Genomic DNA, 17,698 nt, shown 5'->3' with positions numbered 1-17,698 from the left:
TGCTCGCGCCCGAGATCCTGAGGCGTACGGATGGATGCGCAGGTGTCTCCGTGGCAGGACTTCAGCCTCCTCTGTTTTCCTCTCCTACCAAAGGGTCTACGCCAGTTCGAGGCGGAAGGGACTCCGACCGTTCTCATCACCCCAGAGTGGCCTCGCCGCGCGTGGTTTTTTCGGACGTGGCTCGGTTGCTGGCGGACGCCCCATGACCTCTTCCCGACGGACAGGACCTACTGTCTCGGGGCCCGTCTTCCACCGGAATTTGCGGTCTCTTCGTTTACCGGCGTGACTGTTGAAACCGCCATCCTGATAAAGATGGGGTTCTCGGATTCAGTGGTTAGGACCATGATCAGTCCGGGGAAGTCTTCTTCCTCCCGGATTTACTATCGTACCTGGATGGCCTTCCTATCCTTTTTTGAGGGTTCGGGGTTCCCTCCCCTTCGGTTTTCCATCTTGATGGTCTTTTCTTCAGTCTGGGCTTGTGCAGGGACTGTCGCTTAGTTCCCTGTAAGGTCAGGTTTCGGCGCGGGCCGTCAGAGGTCCCTTGCTCTTAAGGGTCCGGTGGTGACCTTTCTTCGGGGGTGGCGCCTTCGGTTCCCCGTATGTTCCCCCTTTGTCTCCTTGGGATCTCAATTTGGTTCTGCGCGCTCTGCAGTCGGCCCCCTTCGAGCCTTTGAGGAGGGTCTCTCTGACTGTTCTCATCTGGACTTCCTTGTGACCATAGCTTCTGATACAGCTACATAGCGTAGTGATTAAAGTTCTGGGCTATTATGCAGTGGCTGTGAGTTCACGTCCCATCACGAGCTTTTAAGTCAGACTGGTGTCGGAGCTGGCCGCTCTTTCCTGTCAGGAGCCTTTCTGGTTTTCCACCAGGATTAAGTTGTGCTCCGTCCAGTCCCCTTCTTTTTGCCCAGGGTGGTCTCTCCCTTCCGCCTTGATGAGGATCTTGTCCTGCCTTCCTTTTGTCCTTCTCCGGCTAACCCCAAGGAACGCACTCTGCATTCCCTGGATGTTGTACGGGTCCTGGAGGTGTGTCTCGCGGCTACTGCTTCCGTCCGCCGTTCTTGGCGCTCTGGATCTGCTTGGCTATTTCCGCGGCTTGTCACGCTTGTGGTGGAGTTCCCCCGGCTAGAATTGCCGTTCTCTCCATTGGGGCGGAGGGGGCTTCCTGGGCAAGACGCAGTCGTGCCTCTGCGTCTCAGCTGTGTACGGCGGCCACCTGGTCGTCCTTGCATACCTTTGCAAATTTTTGTCAGTTGCATTCACTGGCTTCGGCTGATGCGGCTTTGGCCGCATGGTTTTGCAGGCTGTGGTTCCTGTTTGACCGTTGGGGCGTTCCTCCTGGCGGTGCTGGTATTTTTTCCCACCCCATGGACTGCTTTTGGACGTCCCATGGTCTGTGTCCCCCAATGGAAAAAAGCACGAGAAAAGGAGATTTTTGTGAAACTCACCTGTAAAATCTTTTTCTCGTCTTTTCCATTGGGGGACACAGCTCCCACCCATTATTCCTGTTGCAGGAGGGGTCTTTAGTTCAGTTTTTCTGTTTCTGGTTGGACCTTATGGCTTGGTCCGATGGTTTCCGTGATTTTTTCTTGCTCCTTCTCCTACTGCTTGTGCAACGCCTGAGTTCCTCCTGGTGGAGTCTGGGGGTATAGCCCGAGGAGGAGGAGCTCTTTCATTTGCATAGTGTCCCTCCTACTAATACCTCTAAGCTATACCCATGGTCTGTGTCCCCCAATGGAAAAGACGAGAAAAAGATTTTACAGGTGAGTTTCACAAAAATCTCCTTTTAACTCGCCTCATCCACTTGTTCCCGCAGCCCAGCTTCTCTTCTGTCTTTTTCTTTGCTGTCCAGTAGGAAAAGGACCTGTGGTGACGTCACTACGCTCATCGCATGGTCCATCACCATGGTGATGGATCATGTGACGGACCATGTGATGAGCGCAGGGACATCACCACCACAGGTCCTTTTCCTCAAAGAAGAAGAAAGAGAAGCCGGGCTGCACGAACAAGTGGATTAAGGGGAGTTAAATTATGATCATAATATATATATTTTTTTTTAACCCCTCCAGCCCTATTATACTATGCATTCTGTATTAAGAATGCTATTTTCCCTTTATAACTATGTTATAAGGGAAAATAATAAAATCTACACAACACAAAGAACTGCTTATTGGCTGCAAAATGGACAAGAATAGGACATGTTCTGTAATTTGCATAATGTCAGCATTTTTTGTATTCCTGTAGAAATGAATGGGTCTTCATGCGACAAAAAATGTGAAAGGGATGCGGAATGAAAATACGGCATGTGAATGTACTCAAGCTGTAGATGCGCAGGCTGGCTTCTCAGCTTGCCTCTTCCAGCCGCTGCCTCCATACATGTGTATCACCATGTGTCTGACTTTTTATTAAGAAACCTGCTCTTTTACAAATCTGGAGGCAGCAGCTGGAGCAGAGAGAACAGATGCAGGCTGAGAAGCCAGCCTGTCAATCTTTGATATCTTTATTCATATTCAGCATACAGTACAGGCTCAAGGCTGATTCTCCTTTAAAGGGTTGTACAAGATAATAAATTCAAACAACCCCTGTTCACAAACAGCAGCAAGGACATGCCTGACTACTACATGTGACCGCTGTCCACAATGCTGGCTAAGTGAGACTGTTTAAATCAAGTTTTTATTCTAAGCAGATTTTTATAGAGATATAGACCAAAAGTTTGGACACACCTCATTCAAGGAGTTTTCTTTATTTTCAGAACTATGAAAATTGTAGATTAACACGTGGAATTATATACATAACAAGTGTGAAAAAACTGAAAATATGTTATAGTCTAGGTTCTTCAAAGTAGCCACCTTTTGCTTTCATTACTGCTTTGCACACTCTTGGCATTCTCTTGATGAGCTTCAAGAGGTAGTCACCTGAAATGGTCTTCCAACAGTCTTGAAGGAGTTCCTAGAGATGCTTAGCACTTGTTGGCCCTTTTGTCTTAACTCTGCGGTCCAGCTCACCCCAAACCATCTCGATTGGGTTCAGGTCCGGTGACTGTGGAGGCCAGGTCATCTGGCGCAGCACCCCATCACTCTCCTATATGGTCAAATAGCCCTTACACAGCGTGGAGGTGTGTTTGGGGTCATTGTCCTGTTGAAAAATAAATGATGGTCCAACTAAATGCAAACCGGATGGAATAGCATGCCGCTGCAAGATGCTGTGGTAGCCACGCTGGTTCAGAATGCCTTCAATTTTGAATAAATCCCCAACAGTGTCACCAGCAAAGCACCCCCACACCATCACACCTCCTCCATGCTTCACGGTGGGAACCAGGCATGTAGAGTCCATCCGTTCACCTTTTCTGCGTCGCACAAAGACACGGTAATTGGAACCAAAGATCTCAATTGGACTCGTCAGACCAAAGCACAGATTTCCACTGGTCTAATGTCCATTCCTTGTGTTCTTTAGCCCAAACAAGTCTCTTCTGCTTGTTGCCTGTCCTTAGCAGTGGTTTCCTAGCAGATATTCTACTATGAAGGCCTGATTCACACAGTCTCCTCTTAACAGTTGTTCTAGAGATGCGTCTGCTGCTAGAACTCTGTGTGGCATTGACCTGGTCTCTAATCTGAGCTGCTGTTAACCTGCGATTTCTGAGGCTGGTGACTCGGATGAACTTATCCTCCGCAGCAGAGGTGACTCTTGGTCTTCCTTTCCTGGGGCGGTCCGCATGTGAGCCAGTTTCTTTGTAGCGCTTGATGGTTTTTGTGACTGCACTTGGGAACACTTTCAAAGTTTTCCCAATTTTTAGGACTGACTGACCTTCATTTCTTAAAGTAATGATGGCCACTCGTTTTTCTTTACTTAGCTGCTTTTTTTTCTTGCCATAATACAAATTCTAACAGTCTATTCAGTAGGACTATCAGCTGTGTATCCACCTGACTTCTCCACAATGCAAATGGTCCCAACCCCATTTATAAGGCACTTATTAAACCTGACAGGGCACACCTGTGAAGTGAAAACTATTTCAGGTGACTACCTCTTGAAGCTCAACAAGAGTGTGCAAAGCAGTAATCAAAGCAAAAGGTGGCTACTTCGAAGAACCTAGAATATGACATTTTCAGTTGTTTCACACTTTTTGTTATGTACAGACGTGGACAAAATTGTTGGTACCCTTTGGTCAATGAAAGAAAAAGTCACAATGGTCACAGAAATAACTTTAATCTGACAAAAGTAATAATAAATTAAAATTCTATAAATGTTAACCAATGAAAGTCAGACATTGTTTTTCAACCATGCTTCAACAGAATTATGTAAAAAAATAAACTCATGAAACAGGCATGGACAAAAATGATGGTACCCCTAACTTAATATTTTGTTGCGCAACCTTTTGAGGCAATCACTGCAATCAAACGCTTCCTGTAACTGTCAATGAGACATCTGCACCTCTCAGCAGGTATTTTGGCCCACTCCTCATGAGCAAACTGCTCCAGTTGTGTCCGGTTTGAAGGGTGCCTTTTCCAGACTGCATGTTTCAGCTCCTTCCAAAGATGCTCAATAGGATTGAGGTCAGGGCTCATAGAAGGCCACTTTAGAATAGTCCAATTTTTTCCTCTTAGCCATTCTTGGGTGTTTTTAGCGGTGTGTTTTGGGTCATTGTCCTGTTGCAAGACCCATGACCTGCGACTGAGACCAAGCTTTCTGACACTGGCTAGTACATTTCTCTCTAGAATTCCTTGATAGTCTTGAGATTTCATTGTACCCTGCACAGATTCAAGACACCCTGTGCCAGACGCAGCAAAGCAGCCCCAGAACATAACAGAGCCTCCTCCATGTTTCACAGTAGGGACAGTGTTCTTTTCTTGATATGCTTCATTTTTTCGTCTGTGAACATACAGCTGATGTGCCTTGGCAAAAACTTCGATTTTTGTCTCATCTGTCCACAGGACATTCTCCCAGAAGCTTTGTGGCTTGTCAACATGTAGTTTGGCATATTCCAGTCTTGCTTTTTTATGATTCGTTTTCAACAATGGTGTCCTCCTTGGTCGTCTCCCATGTAGTCCACTTTGGCTCAAACAACGACGGATGGTGCGATCTGACACTGATGTTCCTTGAGCATGAAGTTCACCTTGAATCTCTTTAGAAGTCTTTCTAGGCTCTTTTGTTACCATTCGGATTATCCGTCTCTTAGATTTGTCATCAATTTTCCTCCTGCGGCCACGTCCAGGGAGGTTGGCTACAGTCCCATGGATCTTAAACTTATGAATAATATGTGCAACTGTACTCACAGGAACATCTAGTTGCTTGGAGATGGTCTTATAGCCTTTACCTTTAACATGCTTGTCTATAATTTTCTTTCTGATCTCTTGAGACAGCTCTTTCCTTTGCTTCCTCTGGTCCATGTCGAGTGTGGTACACACCATATCACCAAACAACACAGTGATTACCTGGAGCCATATATATAGGCCCAATGGCTGATTACAAGGTTGTAGACACCTGTGATGCTAATTAGTGGACACACCTTGAATTAACATGTCCCTTTGGTCACATTATGTTCTGTGTTTTCTAGGGGTACCATCATTTTTGTCCATGCCTGTTTCATGAGTTTATTTTTTTACATAATTCTGTTGAAGCATGGTTGAAAAACAATGTCTGACTTTCATTGGTTAACATTTATAGAATTTTAATTTATTATTACTTTTGTCAGATTAAAGTTATTTCTGTGACCATTGTGACTTTTTCTTTCATTGACCAAAGGGTACCAACAATTTTGTCCACGTCTGTATATAATTCCACATGTGTTAATTCATAGTTTTGATGCCTTCAGTGTGAATCTACAATTTTAATAGTCATGAAAATAAAGAAAACTCTTTGAATGAAAAGGTGTGCCCAAACTTTTGGTCTGTACTGTATGTGTGTGTGTATATGTGTGTGTGTGTGTGTATATATATGTGTGTATATATGTATGTGTGTATATATGTATGTGTGTATATATATATATATATATATATATATATATATATATATACCTGATATGTTGACTGTGTTTTGTAGAGATGACTTTTCAGCAGTCATCAACACCTCTATAGATGAGGCAGGACCCAGCGTTCACGATAGGTGATGATCCTAGCTTCTCTGCTCCCTCACTGTACAATGACCTCGGCACAGGTCACAGAGCATGCCTGGGAAACTCTTCTATAGAAGTCATTGAGCTTCAAACTGTTGTCTGTGGCCCATGTGACTGCTGTAAAGAAATTTTTTTAATCTATGATTTGCAATCTGGTTTACTTGGCAGAGAAAAAAATTATAGGTGACCCTTTCCCTTTTTAAAGAGGACCTTTCACCAGGATACATGTATTGAAATGGTTATATTACCTTACAGTGCGGCCCCCAGTGATGTCTTTCCACTTTTTTATTATATTTTATATAAAGGACCCCCCTTTCGTCCTTTGTGGTCCCCGTTTGTTTTGGCGCCACATATGCTAATGAGGCGGTTTGGTTCATCTAGGCGGGGACTTGAATTTGTCCTGTGCGCGGTTATCTTATCCCTGGCTGCGAGTGCATCCAATCAGAGCGCCCTCACCCCGCTCTTAGCCAGGGAGAAGGAGCTCCAGTTCTCGCGAGAACTTGAGCTTTTACACATGCCCAGCCGTGCGCCATCTTGGAGTCCTCGGCGGAGAGCACTGCGGCGGCAGCATCCTGTGGGTAAGTATGAAAAACAACCCTAGAAAACTAGCAACTTGTTCAACCTTTACTAATACTCCCACTAGGCAAATGAGCATGATGTTAGTTTTACAAATTTACCTCCCACCACCCCCTAAGGGACTCCAAGATGGCGCACGGCTCGGGATGTGTAATAGCTCAAGTTCTCGCAAATCTTCCTGGCTAAGAGCGGGGTGGGGGCACTCTGATTGGATGCGCTCGCAGCCAGGGAGAAGATAACCGCACCCAGGACAAATTCAAGTCCCTGCCTAGTTGAACCGAATCACAAAAATGCTGCCATTTTTTATGTATACAATATATAACGTGTAGGCATGCATTCTGCTTCTAAAATTCACTAAAGATTCTCCTAAAATCTTGTGTATATAGTACAAACATTCTGCTGAGGAAGTGTTACACATTGGCTTTCAGCATCCTATATAACCTAAATACTTTTATAACCACATACCAAACATTTTCTGACAGATCTATTTACTACTGTGCCTAGCTAAACCCTGTTGTATTATTTACCGTAGATGTGTGTGTGAATTTGTGATTACTAAAAAGCCTCTGGGCCTCCGGTTTGATGAGTCACTTCACTTTAGTTCATTTCTTTAGAAATGTAATATTTTTGAGAAGTATCATAAATGTTAGCTTTTATTCTACTTTTATTATGATTTTAAAAACCTTTCTATTTTGTTGTTGTACTTGTATTCTAGGAATGGATTCAGCAGAACAATATCCTATCTATAGTTTTACGAGATAGTCTTCATCAGCCACAGTATGTGGAGAAACTGGAGAAAATTCTTAGATTTGTCATCAAAGAAAAAGCCCTAACATTGCAAGACCTAGACAATATTTGGGCAGCACAGGTAAAATGATATATACTGTGCAATATACAAGAGTATGAAACGACCTGAATTCAGTGTGCCTATGTGCATTATGACTTCGTGTTAAAGGGGTTTTCTGGGACACAGCCTATTCTTAGACTGATTTAAAGGCGTTTTCAAAGACCTTTTTAATGACCTGGCCTTTGGATAGGTCACCACGTTCTGGTGGGAAACAGACACCCAGGACCCCCACCGATCAGCTGGTTGAGAAGGCAGTGGTGCTTGCAGTGCCGTCTCGGCCTTCTCTCAGCTCATCAAGCACAGCGCTGTCCATTTGATAGTGACTGCTTGGTATCACAGCTCAGCCCCATTCACTTTGATGGGGTTGAGCTGCACCTAGGCCACGTAACCAATGAATGTGATGTAACATGGCTTAGAGATAGCTGCAAGAAGGCCAGTGCTGTCTCAAACAGTGAATCAGCGGGGTTCCCTGGTGTCAGACCCACACCAATCAAATATTGATGACCTATCCAGAGAGGTCATCGGTACAAATATCTCTGAAAACCCTTTTAAGGGGCCATCTACCGGGTACAGTCTGTTTCATTGTTTACCAGGCACAGCTTCACAATTTTTCTAGCGCCTGTGTCAGGTATTGCCATTCTCTGGAGCTGTGTTCCTTTTCAAGTGAATTGTACTAAATTACAATACTAGGTATTGTCACCACAAAACACACAAAGCAGACCTGTGCCTAGTAAGCCTTTTAGTGGTCTCTGTGCTTGCTGGAGTGTCAAGAGCACCGTCAACAATCTGATCATAGTGGGTGCTGTGAGCTGGACCTTCACTTATCTGATATTCATGGCCTATTCTTAGGATAAAAACCTATATATAGCCCTAACAAAATTGCGGGCTTACCCCTAATTAGAATATATATAACCGATTGAAGGAGTAAGATAAGTAAAATATAATTTGATTTAAAGAAAATATACTACAATAGTACAAAAATACTCAATTTTATTAAGAAAATCACAGAAGACACATGATCAGCACTGGTCACAAATAAGACAATACATACAGGTTACAATACATGTTAAAAACCAAGTGAACCGATGGTGGGCTGCCAATACAAATATCTAAGGTAAAGTGCAAGTGCATGATTATACCCAAAAGGTCATAAATGGTGGACATATAGTGTCCAAACGCTGTAGCCTTTAGACACCACAAATATCCACATGTATATATGTGTCAAAATTTGCCACAAGCCGGTGTGAATATATACACCAAAGTTATCAAAATTAGGGCAATACCAATAATCACAATTGTATTTGACACATGATTCATCAATATTCACTTCGCTGGGCAGCGGCTACAACTCTCCAGGTCACGATCCTGCGCATGGGCAATCGAATCCTCCTGGCATCGTTCGTGTGTAATCTTCTGCGCCTGCGCCCCGCCGTGGTTAGATCGCGCCTGCGTACACACCCTGCCTGCGTCCCCGAGCCTCTGCCTCATGCGCCTGAAGCGCTGCTGCTATGAACAGTGTCTGACGCATGCGCATGAGGCAGAGGCTCGGGGACGCAGGCAGGGTGTGTACGCAGGCGCGATCTAACCACGGCGGGGCGTGGTCAGTGTCCCTTTAAACTTTTTATTTTCTTTTTAGCTTTTTTTGTATGTATGTGTAAAATATATATATATATATATATATATATATATATATATATATATATATATATATATATATATATATATATATATATATATATAATTCTTATCCTGGCCTGCCATCTGGTGGCCAAAATAAGAATTGAAGCATGAACACTCGGCCTCATCAGCAACTACCGATGCCCCATTGGCCACAGGGAGTGTCGGTAGGAAGCGCTTATGGATTTATTTATTTTTGCGTTTAGATGCCGTGATCTCAAGTGATCAGTGCATCTAAGGCTACTTTCACACCTGCGTTCGGTGCGGATCCGCACTGATAATGCAAACGCTTGTATCCGCCCTGACTTGCAATGAAAGTCAATGGGGGACAGATCCGTTTTCAATTGCACCATATTGTCAGTGAAAACGGATCTGTCCCCATTGACTTACATTGTAAGTCAGGACTGATCCGTTTGGCTCTTCATCGTCAGGTGGACACCAAAACGCTGCAAGCAGCATTTTGGTGTCCGCCTCCAGAGTGGAATGGAGACTGATCGGAGCCAAACTGATGCATTCTGAATGAATCCTTATCCATTCAGAATGCATTGGGGCTGAACTGATCCGTTTTGGGCAGCTTGTGGGAGCCCTGAAACGGATTTCACAAGCGGACCCAGAAACACCAGTGTGAAAGTAGCCCAAATCCTTTAATTACTGCGATCTGCATTATTGCTGGTCACTGTAATTAGCTGCAGGTCTCTGCTGTTTGAAACAGCAGCTCGCCATGACGCCCTCTGCACTTGTGAGCAGGCGCCATGTTCGCCTATCGTTCCTGGTAGCAAACTGATTAAACCGCTGGCCCATGAACTTAAGGGCTACCTCCCATTGAAAGCATGACACAGTCTCAGACGGAATATTGGTGTGATGTCTGCGCCAAAATTATGTGTGAACAAGCCCTGATGATTCAAGAGCATTGTGCCATAGTTCTGTTATTCCAATAGAGTAGTTATGAGTACGTTGAAAACTGTCACCATACCTCCTGGCAAAGATGGGTGTTCCTACATAGTCTGGCACAGATTGGTCCCCCAAATGTTAACAGTTGTAAGTTTATTCTTTATCGGATTTTCTGGTACTTAGATAATGATGGCCTATCCTCAGGATAGGTCATAAATGTCAGATCGGTGAGGGTCCAGCAACCCGTGCCTCCACCGATCACCTGATTTGGCGATAAGTCCTCAACATCTAAGTACCTGAACACGTCTTTAAATTTCTGTGAGGGGGAAAAAAAGAGAAACCTCAAACTGCATAGATCTAAGAAAAAATGTTTTATATTTTTGTCATTTCATGGGGAATTAAAGTATGTATTGAGACAGATCTGCCAGAAATGCTGATGAGTCCTGTTCAAAGCTTATACTTGTGTAGAATCCCCCCCCCCTTACATTTCCTCCTACACATTTTCTCTTGATACTAATATTTATCCAGTTTTGTTTTCTTTTTATTATTTCTCTGATGCACAATTTAGACCTTTATGAATGCAAATGAGAAGTAATCTGTATAGTTGTCAGAAACTATTTGTTAGTCACTTATTTGCTTCTTACTCCACTACAGATAATTTAAGATTAGAACAACTTGCTGCAGTTTTTTATGCTTATTTTCTATGAATGGAAACGCCACTTTCATCTTCCACCTCCTACTTGTACTACCAGGATCTGCATGCTTTATTAACCCTTTCTCATAATAGACTAGGTCTGCAAATGCCTACATATGTCTTTCACAGTAGCTGTATTGATATCTGTTGATACCTCTTAAGTCTTCTACCGTTTTGACAAATCGCCCATAAAATTGAAGCGAGTCAGACTTCTAAAGAATAAGGATTTTGACTGCATGAGAGACGATCATGATCAGTCTTCATCTCACTACTTCTTCTTAAACTTTTATTCTGGTTATATTAAGGTATCCCCCTATCCACGGGATAGGAGATGACTGTTAGATTGGTGGGGTCCTACCGCTGGGACTCCCACTGATCACAAGAATGGAGACCACATACCCTGTGCTCCCCCCCCCCCACAAAATGAGCAGATCGGGCATGAGCGCAGCCGCCCCATTCATTTCTGTGGGAGCTCTGGAGACAGCTGCGTGCAGCCGCTCGGCTATCATAAATCTAATAGTTATCCCCTATCCTGTGGGTAGATGATAACTTAATATAACCGAAAAACCCCTTTAGGGCTGCTGATCCCTGCCCGATTGACTAGATATAGCTATATTTACATGCAGGAAAAATCTTCAGTACAGATGCACTTTGTTGGCAGCAGACTGATCTGATGGAGGCAAGCAATTTTATGTGCAATGTGATCATGGACTCCTTTTGTCAGTTGATCATTTTCACATTTAAATGGGACAGTATCAGGATTGAGTGTTAGGGTATGGGCATATGATGTGTTGTGGTTGCACCTTTTTAGTCGGTCTGTCTCGTACATGACTGCGCAACACCCGCAATACTAAGCGGTCATTAACATTGCAGATCTACAAAACCGTGTGGTCCTCATTAGTTTGACAGGAGCTAGCTGCAGCCATAATAGCCGTGTGGTAATCTGCCACAACCGCGACACAATCGGAGGCCTGTACTCCAGCCAGGAATTAAGGATCTATTGTGTGTGTTAAGATAATGTACAGAATCATGGTTTTATGTGACCCAAAACATCTGGAAATTTGCATGTTCTTTATTTTGACATACAGAAATAACATATTTAAAAAAATTAATGTTTATTATTTACTCCTGTTCCAGGCAGGAAAACATGAAGCCATTGTGAAAAATGTCCATGACTTGCTTGCTAAGCTGGCATGGGATTTTTCCCCAGAACAACTTGACCACCTCTTTGATTGTTTCAAGGTAAATGTACAATATTGCTTTTCTACTATCTGTGCACACTGAGCTTTAAATATTTGTGACTAATTTTTCCATATTTGCCAAATTTTTCTCTTGTTTCTTGCTCTACACAATGATTTAAGCAGTGCAATGTTCTGCCCTCTATGTAACCCATGCAGATATATAAAAACAAGAAATTTAGAAATAGTGACTGACGGACAGTGCTGACACAATTTATATAATGCTTTTCATTTAACTTAAGAACTCCCACAAACTTTTTTTTTTTTTTACATTAAAGGGAATCTGGGTCACTTTTTACTAAAATCTTGTATTGAACTGCTGATGAATCCTGAATATTCTCCTGGCTTTCTCTGTCCTCTGGCTGTTAATTCTGTTGGGGGGAAAAAAAAATATGTCAGTTGGTGGCAGAGGGCGGAGAAAGCCAGAAGCTCGTGAAAATCACGACTCCTTGCCATGCGCTGTAGCTGTTGGGACCTAGCAGTATAAAACCGGTGACAGATTCCCTTTAGGGAGTTACATGGTGTAAGCAGTAGGGCGGGTAGTCTGCTTATTGGCTGCTTTTATTCATGAGAAGAAGCTCCGTTCCAATGATCTTCTGTGACATGAAACCGGCGCTCACTTGGTGAATCTGGCAGCTCCTTGTATGTGGACCGAAAGTCACATTCTCTCTTCATTCCGATGCGACGCTCAGTCTGAGTCTTCTGGTCATGTTGGCAGGCACAGCAGAAGACCAGCGTGGAGCTCCCATCTCCTGAATAAAGCTGACAGTAAGCGGACTACCGGCCCTATGACTTACATCACGTAACTTGGTAATAGACTAAAGGATCACTAGCTCTTTTGTGGGAGTGCTTCTTTAAAGACTTGCCTTTTTGTTTTTAGGCTAGCTGGACGAATGCAAGTAAAAAACAGCGGGAAAAACTATTAGAGTTGATACGACGACTAGCAGAAGATGACAAGGATGGAGTAATGGCTCACAAAGTGTTAAATCTTCTGTGGAATTTAGCGCACAGTGATGATGTACCCGTTGATATAATGGACCAAGCCCTGAGTGCTCACATAAAAATTTTGGATTACAGCTGCTCGCAGGTTGGTAAATCGGGCTCACTTTGTAATTTGGTGATTGTGTTGTTTTGTTGTAAAAAAAAAAAAGGGTTGTATTTTATTTTTATTTTTTTCTTCATAGCACAAAGTGCGACTAATATAGTTTGCATTTACTGGAGGTGTGGCTAGAAGTGACGGGTTTTCTTTTTTTTTTTCTCCTTTTTTTTTTTATAAATATTTTGTTTTGTCTTTATTTTATTGGTTTGACATATTAACACTAGATACAGGGGGAATATTGACTCTGGAGTCTCATTGCAGAGATTAAGACCCAGCAGCTCCTGCAGGCACACGCTTATATGCAGGGGTGCTTCCAGAACTGCATATAAGATGCTCAGAGCGCCTTGCATACAGTAGTCAGGAAAGCAGGTACATTAATAAACAGTCTCTGCTTTCTCTGTGGGGAGTCTGCTATCCCTGACAGCCGACTCCTGCGGCTGGATACTCTGTAACTTTAAAGAGGACCTTAATGGGTCCGAACACTGTAAGATAACTATCTGGACATGTAGAGCGGCGCCCATGGATCTCACTGCACTTACTATTATCCCTGGGAGCCGCCGCTCCGCTTGCCTGCTGTGGCCCCGTTGCCTTCTCCCGTGCTGTATGGTAATTGCTACTATTTGTAAACCAGGGAGGCGTCTGCCCTGTTTCTCCCTGGGCGTTTCTTCTGCCTGGCTGTAGTGCTGTCCAATCGCAGTGCAGAGCTCATAGCCTGGGAGTCTTTTTTTCTTTTTCTTCTGGCTGTGAGCTCTGCGCTGCGATTGGACAGCGCTACAGCCAGGGAGAAGGAGCACCCAGGGAGAAACGGGGCAGACTCCTCCCTGGTTTACAAATAGTAGCAATTACCATACAGCGCAGGAGAAGGTAACGGGGCCACATTGGGCGAACGGAACGGGCGGCGCCCAGGGATAATAGTTAGTGCAGTGAGATCCCTGGACACTGCTCTACATATCCAGATAGTTATCTTAAAATGTTCGGACCCATGAAAGGTCCTCTAAGTTCTAGGCCGTCTTAGAGCAGTTAAAGAAGCACTCCAGCAAACATTTTTATTCTCTAGTCTGTAAGAAAAGTCCATGATGCAAATTTTGGTGACAATTTTTTTTAAAGCCAAACAATGTTGCAGAAAGTTTTGTCAACTGAATACGCATTCCATTCATCTGAATACCTTTGCTTTGAAAATGCAAACTTTATTTCTCGCCCAGTTTCCTTGGGGGACACAGAAGACCTTGGTATAGCTCATCTCCATAGGAGGCGTGACACTAAGTGAAAACTGTTAAGCCCCTCCTCCACAGCTATACCCTCAGCCTGGAGAGAGAGGCTGCCAGTTTTTGCTTAGTGTCCAAGGAGGCAAGACACTCCCTGCTCTGCAGGGCTGTTTTCTCCTTTGTTGTTTTAAAATTTTTGATTTTTACTTTTTTCTTTTCTTTTGTTCCAGAATACGGGACAACAGAGACGCACTAGACCTCTCTGTTTCTCCCGGGGTTGAGCTGCGCCAGTGCCGGCATCCGCACTGCTGCCTCCCCCACAGAAGGCAAGGTGGACCAGGGCAGCCCAGCTCCCCTGCATCCCGCCAGCGTAAGGGTCGCCCGCACGCCAAGTCCCTCTTCCAGCGTCCTGCCACTACGGTGCCAGTAGCTGAAGGGGCGACCCTGCTGGAACGGACCGAGGTGAAGACTGCTGTGGTGAGAGAGTGGCTTCTCCAGCCCTACGACCCCCTCCCCGGTCTCCTGCTTGACTGACCCCCATACTGGTCTGGCCATCCTAGTTTGTTTTATTAGTTCCCTCTCCTCCCCTCCACTATAGGTGCATCCACTGAGGGGTTATGCTGGCGTCCCTATCATGCCGCCCAGGGAGCTGCCTCTATCCTTGCAGGGTTCCCCATCCCCCCCTATCGCCTTACCGGTGCGCAGGCATCCCTCCTTGAGACGGCTCAGGGCCAGGGCCCTCTCCTGACTGCTGCTGCGTAGGGCCCTTGTTTCCGGTCCGCGGGGTGGGCTCCCGCGGCCGTCATGACTGCGGTGTTCAGCAGACCCCGGCCGACCGCAGGTGCTCTCAGAGAGGCTGTCTTCCGGTCGGTCGGGCGCCGCAGAAAGATTCTATCCCGGGCTCCTTCCCGGGCCCCCTGACTCTCCGGTCCGCGGGGTGGGCTCCCGCGGCCGGTATTATGCATGCGCCGCTTCGCTCCCTCCAGATCCCGGCCGGTACCTCCGGGCACCGCAAAATTTAGGCCCCGGCTTCGCGGCCTACTAGGCCGCAATATTCCGGCCTCGATTGGAGGGGGCGGGCATTCGCAGGCGCGAATTCTTCCCGCCGGAGGTCCCCCCGCCCCCAGGGGATCGCTGCACCGCCCTCAGGTCCGATCCGTATTAACCTCTTGGACGCTGACTGCTCCCATCTGGAGGAGACCCTAGGATGGCTAGCCTCTCAGTGAGGCTGTGCTCTTATATGGTGGCCCCTTCCTGCCTCAAAGAGGCTGTGTTTTACAATAATAAATAGAAAAAAAAAAAATAATAATAATAATACTAATAATGAAGTGTGAATATATATAGATATATATCATATATAAGAAATATCTGTATTTTATGTTGGCTGCGCAGGATACTGCAGCCTGACCTTAGAGCGCTGGCCGTATGCCTGCCCCTATTCCATAGGTGGCATGTTGCGCTCCGTGGCACTGGCCAGGTATACATGTTTCCCTTTCTAGGCGGACCCTTGCCCTCTCCTGGGGTACGGCGCTGGCCAGGTGCAGGCCGCCTTTTCTATAGGCAGAATTAGTCGCCCTCTCCAGTCGCGGTGCTGGCCATGTGCATGACCCCCCATTATAGGCGGCATACTGCACTCTCTGGCTGCGGGCTGGCCTTGTGCATGACCCCCTTCTGTAGGCGGAATACTGCCCTTTTACCTCATACGATGCTGACCATGTGCACGACCCCCTTCCATAGGCGGAACGCTGCACTCTCGCTGGATTCGCTACGGCCATATGCATGACCTCCTTCCATAGGCGGAACGCTGCACTCTCGCTGGGTTCGCTACGGCCATATGCATGACCTCCTTTCATAGGCGGAATGCTGCACTCTCGCTGGGTTCGCTGCTGGTCATACGCATGACCTCCGTCCAAAGGAGGACTGCTGCGCTCTCTCTCTCTCTGGATTCGCTGCCGGCCATATGCATGACCTCCGTCCATACTCAGAACGCTGCACTCTCGCTGGATTCGCTGCTGGCCATATGCATGAGCCGGCCATGTGCATGACCTCCTTCCATAGGCGGAATGCTGCACTTTCTGGATTCGCTGCCGGCCATACGCATGACCTCCGTCCATAGGCGGAATGCTGCACTCTCTCTGGATTTGCTGCCGGCCATGTGCATGAACTCCTTCCATAGGTGGATTGCTGCACTATCACTGGATTCGCTGCCGGCCATGTGCACGACCCCTTCCTTGGGTGGTGTGCTGCACTCACTGGAATCGCTGCCAGCAATGAGCATGTATCCTTTCCTCAGGCGGCATACACACAACGCCACTGACTGTGGTTGTCTTCTCGCCAGTGCGTTGCTGGCCATGTGCATGTCCCGCATCCTTGGCGGGGTGCTTGCATTTTTTGCTGGATGCGATGACGGCCGTGTGCATTACCCCGCCCCTTTCTGGGTGGAATACTGCTCTTTCGCCGGCTGTGTTGCGGGCCATACACGGCCCTCCTCATCCATGGGCGAAAATTTGCACCCTCACGTGACCCATGGCTGTCCTTGATATGCTGTGCGGGATTCTTGCATGTTCTCCTTCATTGTGGAGTAGTTGCACTCTCACAGTATTCGGTGTTAGGTGGGTTATTGCGCACTCGCTTAATGGTAGGATAACCCCGTGCATGTCCCCCTTTCACTGGGCGGACCTCCTGCGTTCCCGCTGGGTACTGTGCGGCCATGTGATTGGTCACCTTCTGGGCAAACTATGGTATGTTCTACTTCTCTGAAGTTGTTACTGGCCTTGGGCATCCCCCCTTTGGGACGGGCCTTTGCATTCTTACCAGCTGCAGTGTTGCCAGATACGTTTCCCCCTTTTCTGGGGGGCCTGCCTGCGTTTCCATCGCATGCTATACTGATGTCTTGTGCATAACTCCCTTTCAGGTTGCACTTTGCACTTCCGTTGATACTGTTGGACTCTGTGGCTGATCCCCTTCACTGGGTGACTATTTTTTTGCAGTGAGCGGAATTTCTGGTGCGCTCTGTCCGTTTTTTGGGCCGTGTATGCCTTCTCCTCCCATAGGTGGGTTGGCCTTCTCACTGCTTGCGGGGCTGCTCGTACGTATGCCTCACTTCCTCCTGCGACATACCCTTTTTTCTCTTGGGATGTGGTGCTTGTCACGGCCTTGCACTCTTCTCTAAAGAGATCATTCTGTCCACCTGTATAACCCTTGGGTGCTGTCATACAAGCATTAAAAGAATGCCATTGTATTCAAAGGTGTATTCTTTAGATATGAGTAGATGGGCTCTACTGTTCTCTACTTCGCCGAGCTGGGTGGTGCTCGTTCTCTGGTTTGGCCTGTATTTTGTGGTCCCGTTGTGTCGGCATCCA

The 17,698-nt window shown here is 46.1% G+C and overlaps 1 protein-coding gene across 3 annotated transcripts in view; it reads left to right on the top strand.

Annotated features, from left to right (window-relative positions):
• The window catches only part of USP9X (ubiquitin specific peptidase 9 X-linked), a 161,511-nt gene that overhangs the window by 62,288 nt on the left and 81,525 nt on the right, over positions 1-17,698 (top strand). For all 3 annotated transcript variants that reach the window (XM_044283617.1, XM_044283614.1, XM_044283615.1), the window contains exons 10-12: positions 7,401-7,553; positions 11,932-12,036; positions 12,913-13,119. In XM_044283617.1, the coding sequence (XP_044139552.1) occupies positions 7,401-7,553; positions 11,932-12,036; positions 12,913-13,119 (465 nt within the window). The remainder of the gene's footprint in view (positions 1-7,400; positions 7,554-11,931; positions 12,037-12,912; positions 13,120-17,698) is intronic.

Source organism: Bufo gargarizans, chromosome 3, assembly GCF_014858855.1.
Source record: "Bufo gargarizans isolate SCDJY-AF-19 chromosome 3, ASM1485885v1, whole genome shotgun sequence".
Classification (NCBI taxonomy): domain Eukaryota; kingdom Metazoa; phylum Chordata; class Amphibia; order Anura; family Bufonidae; genus Bufo; species Bufo gargarizans.
The sequence above is the reverse complement of the archived record's forward strand: the minus strand, read 5'-3'. Positions and strand labels throughout refer to the sequence as shown.